At 34.6% G+C, this 14,895-nt stretch overlaps 4 protein-coding genes across 4 annotated transcripts; 2 read left to right on the top strand and 2 right to left on the bottom strand.

Annotated features, from left to right (window-relative positions):
- Positions 2,845 to 5,662, top strand: LOC18608386 (pentatricopeptide repeat-containing protein At3g46870). Its single transcript, XM_007043043.2, has 3 exons — positions 2,845 to 3,275; positions 3,638 to 4,482; positions 5,252 to 5,662. The coding sequence occupies exons 1-2, from the start codon at positions 2,940 to 2,942 to the stop codon at positions 4,037 to 4,039; spliced, it is 738 nt and encodes a 245-aa protein (XP_007043105.2). The 5' UTR covers positions 2,845 to 2,939; the 3' UTR covers positions 4,040 to 4,482; positions 5,252 to 5,662.
- Positions 4,466 to 5,982, bottom strand: LOC18608385 (expansin-A20). Its single transcript, XM_007043042.2, has 3 exons — positions 5,650 to 5,982; positions 5,203 to 5,521; positions 4,466 to 5,107 (listed from the first exon to the last, which is right to left on the bottom strand). Exons 1-3 carry the CDS (start codon positions 5,777 to 5,779, stop codon positions 4,801 to 4,803), a joined length of 756 nt encoding a protein of 251 aa, XP_007043104.1. The 5' UTR covers positions 5,780 to 5,982; the 3' UTR covers positions 4,466 to 4,800.
- On the bottom strand, positions 7,685 to 9,740 carry LOC18608384. The gene is made up of 2 exons (XM_018115355.1): positions 9,038 to 9,740; positions 7,685 to 8,076 (listed from the first exon to the last, which is right to left on the bottom strand). The coding sequence occupies exons 1-2, from the start codon at positions 9,415 to 9,417 to the stop codon at positions 7,830 to 7,832; spliced, it is 627 nt and encodes a 208-aa protein (XP_017970844.1). The 5' UTR covers positions 9,418 to 9,740; the 3' UTR covers positions 7,685 to 7,829.
- LOC18608383 (aminoacylase-1) lies at positions 10,380 to 14,800 on the top strand. Its single transcript, XM_007043038.2, has 5 exons — positions 10,380 to 11,076; positions 11,388 to 11,650; positions 12,682 to 12,819; positions 13,261 to 13,500; positions 14,477 to 14,800. Exons 1-5 carry the CDS (start codon positions 10,467 to 10,469, stop codon positions 14,588 to 14,590), a joined length of 1,365 nt encoding a protein of 454 aa, XP_007043100.2. The 5' UTR covers positions 10,380 to 10,466; the 3' UTR covers positions 14,591 to 14,800.

Genomic DNA, 14,895 nt, shown 5'->3' with positions numbered 1-14,895 from the left:
TTAAAAAATAATCATGTACTTTTAGTTTTAAAGTTTTATTCTTGTATTTAAATCTTGGTAAATCATTTCCCCCATACTTATCTAGCAAACATTCAACCTTTTAGAGATTATTCTAAAAACTTAGATCTTATTTGAGATCAAGGAGTGAGGTATCCTTAAGAAAACTTAGTGAATCCGATTTCTTGGCAGGGGAAGTAAAAGGAGAGGACATAGGTATCTCGAGAAAGGACCAAACCTCTCTAAATCATTATATTTAAATTCCCTACACTGCCCTCTCTATTTAATTTCAAGTTAACTTGTGATTAAATCTCTATATATGGCTCAAGTGAATATGTTTAGAGAAGGCTATTCCATCACCACACCTCCAATGCTTGACAATTTTAACTTTACTTAATGTAAGGCAAGAATGAAAGTCTTTTATCTTTCAATGAGATTTAAGGATGAGGTATTCTCTTAACTTTATTTATGAGCTTTTGTACAAATAAGTGTTTGAGTTTTTAGAAGTTTCTAAACTTTTGTTTATATATTTGGAAGAAAAATGATTCAAACTCTATTCTTTTTGAAAGAAATATCATACATCAACAAATGCGATAAACGCTCAAGTGCCTTTTTATCTTAATTTTGAAAAGGAGAAAATTATTAAAAGTCATTTCTTAGTCTTAAAAGATAATAACATAAAGGCTATTCTTTAAACTTTTAAAAGATGTGATTGATTTGAATTTCACGATTATAGCAAAGTTGCATGATTTATTTTGACCTATTTAAATTGATTCGAAAGTTAATGATCGAAACTTAAATCGAATGATTATAAAAATTTTCCTTTTCTATATTTGAGAAAATCTTAAAAAAGAAAAGACTTATAGCATGTTTGGTTGGGGGAATGACTTATTCCCAAGAAAATTTGGTTTCTTTGTTTGGGTGAAAAATGGTCAAAGGAATAGTAATTCCATAAGAATGGCTATTCTCCAAAATCCTTTAAAACCAAGGAATAGCTAATATCATCCTCCTTATGCTATTAGCTATTCCATGATTGAGGAATAAATTAAAAAATTAATAAAGATAAAAATACCCCTTACAAGTTTGAAAATTTACAACTTCATTTGTAATTTTTATTATTTTCTCTCTCTCCTCTTTTTGTCACTTGATTTCAACTTTTAATAAAATATTAATATTTTAAAATATTAATATTAAATTATAAATAAATATTAATATTTAAATTATCAATTATTAATAAAATAAATTATAAATTATTAATATCTAAAAATAAAATAAAATAAAAAAAAAAACATAATATCATTTAAATTAGATAAATAATATTAATAATTAAATCATCAATTATTTAATTATTTTTAAAATATAATTACAATTATTAATATTTAAAAAATAAAATAAAATAAAATAAAATTATCNTTTAAATTAAATAAAATATTAATATTTTAAAATATAAATAATTAAATTATAAATAAATATTAATATTGAAATGATCAATTATTAATATTTTAAATAAATTATCAATTATTAATTTTCAAAAATAAAATAAAATAAAAATTAATCATAATAATTTTCAAATTAAATAAAATATTAATGTTTAAATTATTAATTATTAATATTTTAATTAAATTCTATATTATTAATATTTAAAAAATCTAATAAAAATAAAATGTCATATAAATAATAAAAAGTGTTTTTGTCTTTTTATTTTCTATTCATTTTTTATTTCAAAATTATTGTTACCAACCAAATACTACAATAAGTCATAATAATTATTTTTATTTTATTCCCTTTGTCATATCAAACTAAGCAATAATTATTTTATTCTATTCCCACCTCATTCTATTCTAACATAATAACTATTTTATTTCATTCTTGTCTATTCCGTTAACCAAACATACTATTAAGTTTTTTTATCTTAATTAACTCATAAAGAGAGATAACAACAATTAAACCAAATCTCAATTGTTATCTTAAAAATAATATTATATATATAAATTTCAAATGATTAATTTAAACCCATCAACTTGTTATTTTTAAATTAGAGATATCTACAAAAAAAGGCTTAAGATAGTCCCAAAAAGATTCATCTATGGAAAATCAAATCCGATTAAACTCGACTCACCCATTTTCATAAATACTTGTTTTTATTTATTTTTAACTAGCAATTCTATGTAAAATAAAAATATTTTTAAAGTGAAAAGTTGTTATTTATAAATAAAAGACAATTACAATCGAAAAATAATTATATAAAAAGATAATTGACGTTTCAATTATACATTATTAAAATTTTATTATTTTAATTTATAAATTATTCAATATTAAACATTTTAAGGAAAATCATTCCATTTGGATAAATTTTTCTTTACAAATTGGATAAATTTTATTAATGTTTATACTAAAAAATATTTTAATGAAAATCATTAGATACAATTAGAATTATTATATTTAATAGATAAATCTTGTTAACATTAATAAAAAATTTTAAAAAATAACAATTGAAGATTATAATGAATAAATATGACCATAAAAATAATTTAAAATAATAATATAAAAATATAATAAAAAAATATGATAGTTTTGTCAATCAAAAATTTTTTTAACACCCGTATTTATATATATATATGTTATAGATAATGTTTAAATATTTGAGCAAGAAAAATATTAGAATAAAATTTTTAAAAAATTAAATAAAAATACGTTGTTTGTTTATATATCACGTGGACGTGGGCTCAAGTTTAATCATAAAACCCGAACTCGACCCGGGGTGGATTGGATCTACGGGCTTGACCCTTGGACACTTTTGTTTGAAAGAAAATCTAGGGGGTGTCAATGTTGCAGTGTATGGTGGGGTTTGTCTGGAAGCCGTTATTTTATCGCGTTTGGTCCTGAAGGCTGAAGCCCACCACAAGAAGCTCCTGCAGTAGCCGAAAATATAGAATGAAGGAATGAATCAAACGATTGCAGCGCCAACTCCTTCAGCTTGCTTCTTTACTGATAGAGGCAGTACCTCTCTGCAATTCAGATTGAACCATAAAGCCGTGGTGATTACCATGAAAGACAGAAGCAAGAACCGCAAGCCGCTGCAGAGAGGCAGGAATCTCAGCATCGAAGCAATTCAAGCCGTGCAGGCCTTGAAGCGAGCCAACCGCAACACTTATAATAATCCCTTGCCGGAACTGGAGCGCGTCTTTGACTTCAAGTTCCGGCGCTTATTGAAGTTCGATATGATGGCTGTTCTCCGGGAACTCCTCCGGCAAAACGAATGCCTTTTGGCTCTCAAGGTTCGTTTTCTTTCTTCGTCCTCTTTTTTTTTTTTTCATTTTATTTTATTTTCATTATAATTCGCAATCCAATTTCTTGAAAAATATGAAATGGAAGTGAAAATATTGCATTAATTAATCTTAGTTTGGAGAATAATGTCTTAACTGGTTAATCCTTTTTTGTTTGTTATGATTAATTTCTGGAATTCATGTTTACGTTTCCTCTTTGAAGCGCCAATTTTGATTTTATTTAATCCGAAAGAGTAATGGATTTAATCAATTATTATACTCCATTACCACTAGACTTACTTATTTGTTTTTCGTTTGTGCTAATCAGAAACTGAACAACTGATATCAGTATAAATTTTGGTTATTTGATCTAGGTTTTCGACGAAATTCGAAAGGAGGTCTGGTACAAGCCTCAGGTCTTGTTATATGCTGATTTGATTGCAGTGTTTGCCAGCAATGGGTTGTTTAAAGAGGCTGAGCTTCTTTACTCGTATTTGAAAACAGAAAGCAAATTAGATCAAAACATCGAGGGTTTCAATGCTCTATTCAATGCATTGATAAATTTTAAGCTCACTCAACTCGTGATGGATTGCTATGGGTTGATGAAAGCTATAGGGTGTGAACCAGATAGATCATCATTTAGAATACTCATAAACGGTCTAGAATCGAAAGGCGAAACAGGATCTTCAGCACTTTTAAGACAGGATGCTCAGAAATATTATGGTGAATCTTTGGAGTTCCTTAAGGAGGAAGAAGAGGTTACAGCTAGCTATTAACTTATTTGGTAGGACAACTGATTAATCACTGTTTGTAAGTGGTCTGGAGCCAGCTTTCAGAGAACCTTTTATAAAACTAGAGATCGCTTTCTGGTATTACCTATAGTATTTTGGCAGAGCCAACTTATTTCTAGTGGTAATAAGATGCCAATTCCTAGTATTTTACTTTCTCTGATGTAATACTACCAGTCGTGCAGGTCCTGTATTTTGGCTGTTTATCAGTTTATTCTTTAGATTGTTATCTCAGCTGCCCAGACTTAAGGATCAACGACTTTTGCTTTGTGCCATTAGAGCCTTTAGGGGGTGGGTGCCCTTTTGTGGGCATTCTGCCGAGCTGATTTCCATATTTCGCAGCTATTAGCTTTACTCTTCATGTGGAAGCAAAATATTTTGCGGGCGCAGCATCTGGAAATACACTCAAAAGCAAAACCAGAGAATGCAAGGTGAGATTTATATATAACGTTGCTTTTAAATAATCATACATTGCATAGAAAATTATGCTCTCTAGCAACAATATTAAAAAAGTGACAAAACTGGGACCTTCTATTCCTGTTTCTTCAACCTTTTTCTACACTTTTTCTTCTCTTTTGACTATTATGCCGCTTCAATGGCAAATCTGGAGATGTTCTCACTTTCACACTATCTCGTTAGTGCGAACTTGTACACCTCTTCAGTATAGATCTTAAAGTTTCCAGCAATGGCTGAGAGGTGAAATTATCTATGCCATCTTTCCCTATATAAAAATCTCAGAGATCGTTTCGTTACTTGAATTGTTTTCCTTCATACGTCTGACCAAACTGCCAATTTGCTGGAGCAACACTGTAAGATGCAAGTGTCCGGCCGCTACTGGCAGTTACCTCAAAAGAAAGTGGCTGTCCTATAAGGTTGATATTGCACTGCCAGTTTTGTCCCCAGTTTCTCGCCATAGGTATCCACCCTGTTTTGGGGCCCTTCACTTTCACTCCTACTACTTCACCATCCAATCCCACATTGGTAATCAGGACCTGACAGAAGTGAGAGCTCCCACTCATTGTGAATCTTATCCCACCCCTTCTTTCACACTTTACCCTACACAATGTTTGCACAAACTATGATTCCTTTGATACAAATATATGAAAATTTTATTAAAACTTGCCAAACGTATATAGTTTGATATGTCATACCTCTTATACTGAACCGGCACAATGTCTGCTTTTCTCTCTGCAATTTCAGCAAACGCTGCCTCAGACATCTCAAAGTGTTCCTTGGGAAAATTGCACCAGCCACCGTAATCTGCTGAAAGCCCATAATTCGGTGGACAGAAATCTGTGGCAGTGAGGATGACAGAGGGGCTCCCTTGGAGACACCACAAGATATGGTCAACACATCTGAGCTCAAAGCAACCTCCACAGGTACTCCCTTTGTTGAATAACTTGGTACTAAGTCCAGCACTGTACTTCCCATAGGTCGCCTTGTGAATATCCCCATAACCACAAGCTCCTCCTGCCAGATTAGGCCAGTACTGTTAGCTTAAATTAATTTTAGTTTTCTGTACCAATTTGAAATACTTGTTAATATAAAAGAGCATTCTGTGGTTGAAACTCTAAATCGAAAGTTGCAATAGAAAGTACCTCTGATGATTGATCCGTCTGTCTCTTTGGTATATGTTGCAGTAGCTGACTTCCATTCTTCTTCCTTGGAAATGACCTTGGTTGTTAGCAGTAGAATCAAATAGAGAACTGTAACTTCAAGGGCACCCATTTGAGGCCTCTGAGAACTTTGAGTAGTGATTAATGATTATATGTGATTCTTTTTCTTCTTTCCTCTTTATGGGGATTGTTGTGAGAGGAAGGGTTAAAAAAGCCCCTTTCCCTGGGGAAAGGACCTCAAACTCCTTGTTGAGGTGAAACTAAGCTAGGTCTGTCCTTAACTTGTAATCTAGGTGGAAACCGCATTCAGAGTACAAAGTTTGAACTTAGGCCAAAAGACAAATAGGGCTCCTTGGCTCATATTTGTGGGGTCACTCGACGAGAGCCTGATGAAGGGTATCTTTGTCTATAACGGAAAAGAAGGAATGCTTTCTTTTTTTTCATTTCTTCTTTCTAGTTGGTAATGAGACTGAAAAAGAGTGTGCTGCCTGCATTTGGCTACATAATTACGAGAGCAAGGCCAGAAGGGTCTAAGGCTTTGTAATGGTGGCAGACAGGAAAAGCGAAAGTCTGAGAAAAAGATAAACTAGGACTATTAAGAATCCTAAAACAATTATGAAGGGTTTTAGATTTGTTTATAGCAACTAGCAAAGTACTTAAAGAAGTCAAGATACATCCATTGGCTCTTCTTTTTAGGAGAGAAAGATAATGATGGGAGGGACTTCACAGGGAAAAAGGCTTTGACTGTTGGGAGGCGCTCACTAGCAGACATTATACTCAACACAATCCTAAACCAAACAAGGGAGAAAAATTATAGATGGGAATAGAGCGAAATAGCTTAGTTATTTCTTATACCAAACGCGCTGTGCTAGTGTTTTGCATGAGATGTCACCAGGTGAGAGAGAGAAAGGGCGCAAAATTTTGGCGGGATAAATCGAAGGAGAAATTAGCTCAAGTGGGCCACCATGAGGCGTGAGCCCACTGACGCTGTTGCCGGAATTGGCTGCGACATGCTATAAATGTAGTTTAACTTCAATCCATGATCTGGACAGCAAGTTATTAACAGCATTGCGGGTAATTTGGTAATTTTGGACATGATATAAAAATAAATGGTTTAGGTTTTTTATAACTGTACTCATTCGTCTATTATTTTATATTTTATGCGAATTGACACATTTAATCTGTATATAACATATTTATTTACCTGTACTTATATTATATTAACAAATTGACTCATATTATTTAATATATCTAACACGTTTAAACTCATTTATTGAATTGTTAATATTTAAAATACATAAATGAACTTATTATTCATGTTTAAATGAATTAATCATTTTTAAATAAGTTAACCGTAGCCTTTAAATGAGTTAATTGTTTTATGCCTTGTAACCTGTATAATAAACATATTGTGTTTTATGACAAAATAACTTTATCAATTATTCTCTTACATTTACACAACACAATTACAATCCGTCATCTCAAATTACCAATCTTATTAGCCTTAATTTTGGGATTCTTTTGTTGAAAAAACTGATAAAGACCAAAAAAAGAGATAATGAAAAGAGGGTCTAAAGTCTAGAGGGACTTCTAAAGCAGATATGTTCCTTCAATTTTGGGACGTTTGGCACCATAGCAGACAATAGCAAGTTGTTGCTTGTATCTTTTATGCTCTGCTGCAACGAACCTGGCCCAACCCAGAGAAAGGTACAAACAAGGGTCCAGCAGAACCCTGAGGCGTGTGAGCAACAGAGCCACACACAGATGTCGCCATGTGAGCAGCAGAGCCGACCTTGTCAGTTCCATGCAAAATCCTGGGGGTCCAATCGAACTCGGCTACACCGAATATAAAGCTACCGCCCACGGGTTATCAAGGAAGCACTCTACTTCTTTCCACTTTCCAGTTCTTAAAATCTCTCTTGTTTTCCTTCTTTCTTAATGATGATCAAAGCCATCTATGTCGTTCTAACACGATATTATTCTTTGTGATTAACCATACAATCATTGTTTCAAAATCTTGAAGAAAACAGCTGTGGATAATATCAATACTATGACAAAAATGTGAGCCTTACCGGCAAGAGAGAATCCCAAATATTCTGTAAAAAGTTTTAAGACAAAGTGAAGATTTATGTATATAGGTGTTTATGCTTAAGTTCCCTTCCCTAGCATCTTTCTAGCCACACTATAATATCCTTCAATGGGACAATGCAGCTAACCGGGATGGTGTTCCCTTTGTCACGAATGACTATGGAACTGTGGCCGTTGCAACTGGAGTTTGGCTTGTTGAAGTGATACAAGTTATATGTTGTTTGTTCCAGTGTTCCTTCCCTGTAGACAAAGACACTATCATCTTCTTCCATGCATCGCCACTTCCTGTTTCGGTCATGAATCCGATGAAGAGGCATCCCCCTGAAGGAAAAAACAAGTGGAACCAGTATAGACTATTAGTAAAAGAAATCAAGTCATCGAGCTTGGAAAAAAAACATTACTTAATTAATTTAATATCCATGATTCTGCACGTATTTGTCAGTGAAGATGCTTCAATAAGGCCTGCTAAACTTATTTTTATATCTGCAAAGATTAAAGATATTTACCAGGGGCACACATGCACTCCCTCTATCAGAATAAATTATACAACACAGATCAACTTTGCATTTATTTAACATACTTGAACAAAATATTTGAATAAGGTTGAATCCTTCTCAAATTTCTCATGATGAAACATATTAGCAAAAGGTAAGAAGAAAAGGGGGAAAATGTTCTAACAAGCATTTTATAGGGAGATATGGTGGGATAGTTAAGCATTCCTGCTAGATCAACAATCATAGCTATAATTTGGACCATTCAAAACTCACCAATCCAATCTAAACAAGGCTAGCACCTGGACGGGAATGAGCTACAAAGTATATAATGTTACAGATAGTTGTTACCAAACAAAACTCAAGTACTCATTAGAAAAAACAATAGTAATAAAAGCAAAAAAGGCAAATAATTTAACCCAGTTTCTTGAATTGTCCAAAGGTCTGAACGTCAGTTAGTATGAAAGTGGTTCTCTCAATGGGCAGGTAGCAAGCAGTATCACACAAATCAAATGGCATATGAAACTACGATTGTCTTGTTTTCGGGGTTAACTCATCAAAGAATTGTACAGTAAAGTGGAATAACAATGAATGAATGAATGATAAGAGAGAGTAGTTGGGCACAATAAATTACCGGTTTCAATACAAGCAATAAATGTGGAACAAGTAATTTACTTTTGCAACGAACAGACTTTAAGACAGTAACTCCAATAAAACTAAAAGGTTAGAGTAAAAGAAAACGAGAAAAGAAATTGCTTGGGGGGAAGAGAATAAAGAAAAACGATCCGTACCTAATGTGGAAGAGTTCAGAGATATCGCACATCTCGAGATAGAAGTTAACGGCGTCAATGAAGGCGCGGTAGGTGTAAATGTGGAGCCCATCGATCCTGGGGTATGGCAGCCTCGGTCTGGGCGGCGGCGTCGTCGTAGGTGATTCACCTGCCGTGGAGCCCAAGCAATACGAAGACTTGGAGCGCCAGGAAAGCCCCGGGGACGCCGTGTGGACGTACTCCTTCCAGGCGACCGCGGAAGTTCCCTGGACGGGCGGGAGGCCGACGAAGCCCATGGTAGCCATGATGGGCTCGAGCTCGTCGTGCGTCATGAGGGGTTTGAACGTTTTGGTGAACCAAAGCGCTAGCTTTCTCATGCAGACCCTCATGCAATCCTCCATTTGTCGTCTTATTATTTTTTGTAAAGGATTGGGATTTAGGATTCCCCCTGGAAAAAGGAGAGGTTTATTTGTTTGGTTTTTGAGGGGAGCTTGATTGTAGGGATCCTAGAGCGTGGATTTTTGGAGGGTGGAGTTTGAAAGGTTTTCTCTTTTTGACACCCAAGTTGCTACCTATTTACTCCCATTACCAATCATTTCAGTATCAACCATGGAAGCTTCAAAATTTCCATAAATCAATGCTCAAAACCGATCTTAAAGTTTTCCCCTGTTCTTTGCCCTACAGATGTAAAGCTATCCAATTTGCCCTTTTCCCCTGCGTTTATCTACATTATTATGTACTAATTTCTCTCAATTAGATGGCTTGGTGCCCAAGAAAGTTTTTTTTTCTTTTAAAAAAATAATAATATATCTATATTAGCAATTAATCAAGTAAAGCTCTAAAATAATATGCAAGTTTAAGATAAATATATAAATTTATATTTTGTTTCAAATTAAAGTTAAGCATAAAATTACTCCTATCACTTTCGTAACTAATTATTTAAAAAAAACACTTATTGTTTGTTTTTAAATTTAAAATAATTATTTTTTTTGTATATTTAAAAAGCTTACTTTTTGCTTGAATAATTTTTTTTAACTCATAAAATGAGTACCACAAGATCTAGTCATAATCTATATCAATTATTAATATCAATTCTTAAATTTTAGATCGTGAGTAGGGAAATTACTTAAAATTCAAAAAAGATTATAATTACAAATATAAAATTACGGAAGAACATATCTTTTCATTTTTTTATGAAAATTAATTTTTTTTTCACATGTAAAAAAAGGGAAAAAGTTATCATTTTTTCTTTTTTACGTAAATTTATTTTCCCTCAAAATACAAAAAATTTAAAATATAATTAATATTGTTTTTTTAATTAAAATGGAAGGAGAAGGAATAAAAAAGAAAGACAAAGACCACACTGCAGCTCTTCCCTGTAAATAGACAACTACTAATCAGAATCACTGCGCCTACAGCTGAGAGCCAGACTGAAGAAGCGAGTGAATCAATGGAAAAACCTTGTAACTTCAATCTTCATTTTCTCCTTCTTCATCTACTATTCCTTTCTTTACTTCTAGGCCTCACGAATTCAACGACAGCGCCGAACCAAGATGAGCAATCCAGGATCATATCAAGATTCCAAGAATACCTCCAAATCAACACAGCCCAACCATCCCCAGACTATCAAAAATCAACCCACTTCATCCTATCCCAAGCTAATTCCATCTCCTTAGAGTCCCAAGTCATAGAATTCGTCAAAGGCAAACCAGTTGTTCTCCTCAAGTGGCCCGGCTCCGACCCTTCACTTCCCTCTGTACTTCTTAACTCTCACACCGATGTCGTCCCCTCTGAATATTCAAAGTGGGTCCATCCTCCTCTTGGGGCCCACATCGATGGAGAAGGCAATATCTTTGCCAGAGGCACCCAGGATATGAAGTGCGTTGGCATGCAGTATCTGGAGGCTATTCGCAGGTTGAAGTCTTCTGGGTTTCACCCAAAACGGTCTCTTTATTTGTCGTTTGTTCCTGATGAGGAGATTGGTGGCCATGATGGTGCTGAGAAGCTAGCTTACTCTGATATCTTCAAGGATTTGAATGTTGATGTAGTGCTTGATGAAGGTAACGGGATTTAAGTAATTTTTGAAATTTATGTGTCTTAAAAACATGCAGTACCATGTTGAAAAAGGCTGATAATGAGGCCTGATTGAAGTCAGATATGAAAATGTCATACTTAATAACTCTTCGAATTCTCGAAACCTCTCCCTCGCTAATTAGTATTGCATGGAATGCTTCTTGTTCCTTCTTTAGCTTACACGTGAGGGCCTATTATACTTTATATATAATAGTTGGCTATTTTGAGCTTTAGACTTTTGGATAATTGGTCTTCCAGCTCTCTCTTTTGTGATGATAATATCTGTTTTGAGAAACAGGGTTGGCTTCGCCCGATGAGAATTATAGATTATTCTATGGGGAGAGGACTCCATGGTGGCTGGTGATAAAGGCTACTGGAGCTCCTGGACATGGAGCGAAGCTTTACGACAATAGTGCAATGGAGAACCTTTTCAAGAGCATTGAGAGTATCAGGAGGTTCCGGGCTTCGCAGTTTGATTTGGTCAAGGCAGGTTTGAAGGCTGAAGGAGAAGTCATTTCGGTTAACATGGCCTTTCTGAAGGCTGGCATACCTTCTCCCACTGTAAGTCTTTAGAAATTTAGATGCATTATTCTGAAGGCTGAAACCTTTTGCTTGTTTTGTTCACTGTAGTTAATTTACATGCATTATTCTTTCAGTTAGATATTGCTGAACTGTTCCCAAGCTAAATTTGTTTTCTGTTAACAGTTTAGCTCCAGATTTTTATCATAAAAGCACAGAACACTTAGCCCATGTTGCATCTGTCAAGGATTGTCTAGTATTGCATATGTGTTATGCGGTATCTATACAGATAGATTTACTGACTTTTGCTTGGCCAGTTTCGCTTTACTGACTTGAGCTGGTTTTGGTGCATCAAAACCTTATTCCAATTGCCAAAAGTCGTAATGAGTTTCTTCTAATTTAGTTCAACAATTTCTTTCCTCAAACACTTGGGAAATATTACACAAATGGATAATCTAAATGTTTTTTAAAAAATTATTAGCGTATGAATCTTTAAAAGAAGACATAATATGCAGACTCTGTGGAACCTAATATAAGGCATCCTGGTAGGCTTGGCTGGACCGAGGATGTATGTCGTGAGCGTTGTTTGAACATAAATAAATTCTGAGCAATTGAAAAATTGATTTTCATGTATCAATTTGAAGTCTTTAGGGTTGATAAGTAGTTGTTAGATATGTTACCTGTCAATTTGCAAAGCTGTAGCATGCTTGCATTGTTTCATTGAAGACGGCAAACAATGTGCATTAATCTTATAGCATAGTCAACTTAAGCACTGGAGTTGCCTAAGAGATTAAACCTCCTATATTAAAAATGCTCAATCATTTAATGCATGGTCAGTTAGGCCTTTCAGCCCATCTTTCTCCTTCCCATTATGATCATTCCGTTCACATCTATGTCGAATCCACACATATATTGTTTATATTAATAAAAAAAAAATTAGTGATATCTTGATTTTAGTCTCTAACTCATCCATGTTGAATCCATACATATACTGTTTATATTAATAGAAAAAATTAGTGATATCTTGATTTTAGTCTCTGACTTGCACGTGTTCTTTGTTGTTTGTTTGCCAGGGTTTTGTCATGAATTTGCAGCCATCAGAAGCAGAAGCTGGTTTTGATATTCGAATACCACCAACTGCTAATGCAGAATCATTGGAGAAACGGATAGTTGAGGAATGGGCTCCTGCTTCACGAAACATGACATTTGAGGTAGACACATTGACTCATTTCTCTCTCAGAAAAATGTTGGTCTTTGGTAATATGATAAAAGAGTGGTGTAGTATGTTTTGGAAACTTTTACCATCACATTTCGTGAAGTCCTGCAATGCTGAAATTAATATGATTACATCTTACAGTTAATTCAGTTTTCCCCCCTGCTTGTTCCATTGAAATATGACATTAAACAACTCCCCCCTGGCCCCCCCTTCCCCCACCCTTTTTTTTTTTTTATTAAGAGAGAGAGGGGGGCATGTATATCAGCTTGAGATCATATGAGTTAAAAAGGTAATTAAATGAGGAAAAGAAATGGATTGTAACAGCTACCCACTTGTAGGAGTTTCGCATGGTACTTGGCCATTTGCATGCCACAAATTCTATTCATAAATCTAAGTAGTTTTCCATTGCCTTGTGGACTGATTATTTTTTTGGCAGTTTAAGCAAAAGGGAACTCTACATGATAACCTGGGAAGACCACTACAAACTGCAATTGACAAGTCTAATCCATGGTGGACTCTGTTGGAAGAAGCTATCAAGAAAGCTAATGGAAAGATTGGGAAGCCTGAGATATTTCCTGCCTCAACAGATGCTCGCTATTTTCGGCAACTGGGCCTGCCAGCTATTGGTTTTTCACCTATGGCTAACACTCCTCTTCTGCTTCATGATCATAATGAGGTACATCTTGTATCATTATTGTCCTATGTTGACCATTGTTCTTCCTACCCAAGAATCTGATGCATGTTTTTTTCTTTAATATATTTTGGGGGGATTAGAGGGGTTTATGATGGATAATTTGCAGGATGATACTTTTTTATATGATGCACGTAGTACGGTTGCAAATAGCTTGAACCAAAGTACTGTTAACCACAAGGGATTTTTCATTGAGTATTTGTAAGACAATATCTACTCATGTTCATTTTTGAATTCTGCTGCAAGCAGTACCTAATGGGAAGTGAACTGCAAGCGTATAATTTTAACCTTTTCCTAATATGAATAGTATAAAAAGAATTCCAATTTCTGAATGAGTTAGACCAAGGTGATCTCCTATGTTATGCATGTGGATGATGAAGAACCTTGGGCCCCCTTCAGTTGTCATTCACTGCTGAGGTTTTTTGACCATGGCAGCAGTTCATGAATCAACTGGATTTGTATCATTGGAATCTTAAAGACCAGGTTTCATTCTTTTCTTCTGTTTTTTTTTATTGGTGTGCGGCTCTGCGCAGAGCCAATCAATAGAGATGGTTGCCCTCTTAAATCATTTTCCTTAGTACCCTAAGTGTAAATGACAATAGATAGCCTATCATTGCTGCCATTTGTTATTCTGATCGGTGGAGGATTGTCCTTGATATAAAGCCTTGTCATTGTGTTGCTTTTTCTTGTTCTGGTTCCATTTGAAAATTTCAAGCAGTTACTGACCAATTACTGCCAGGCAAACCTCCCTTGTTCTTTGCTAGATTATTGTCTTTTAACTTTGTTGTTCTGTCTTGCCTTAACAATATTTATAACCATGCAATGCCAAGTAGCTTTAAAATCTGACACTAAAACAACTAATGAACTTGATGAATACGTTTTGGGCTGTACGCATAGCATATTAGGGTGCTAGGAACTATCAGCATGTGATCTGACTGTTGTGTTTTCTATCTTATTGCAGTTTCTAAACCAAGCCGAGTACTTGAGAGGAATTGATGTGTATGAGTCTATAATTAAAGCTTATACATCATATATCCCACCTGGAAGAGATGCAGTTTCAAGGGACGAGTTGTAAGGGACCAGCAAAGCACATCTTCATGCTCAAGGGATAGTTTCTCTCTCTGCCTCGTTGTACCATAAGAGGAGTGAACGTTTGGGTATCTCCTAATAATGTATCAAACTCCTATTTATGCTGAAGATAGCTGGTTCATCATGTAACTTCCTGGATGATGTTAACAATAAGTCTACGATGGAATGACCCATTTAATGGATAGTTCAACGATTATCCTAGTAGAGCATCTGATGTTTGACCACAATCACCTCCTTACAGTTTTCCGTCTTTGAGCTCAATGGCTATTCAAGATCGACAGTATTATCAGC

This window comes from Theobroma cacao, chromosome 2 (genome assembly GCF_000208745.1).
Source record: "Theobroma cacao cultivar B97-61/B2 chromosome 2, Criollo_cocoa_genome_V2, whole genome shotgun sequence".
Lineage (NCBI taxonomy): Eukaryota > Viridiplantae > Streptophyta > Magnoliopsida > Malvales > Malvaceae > Theobroma > Theobroma cacao.
This window is presented reverse-complemented; position numbering and strand designations above follow the sequence as displayed.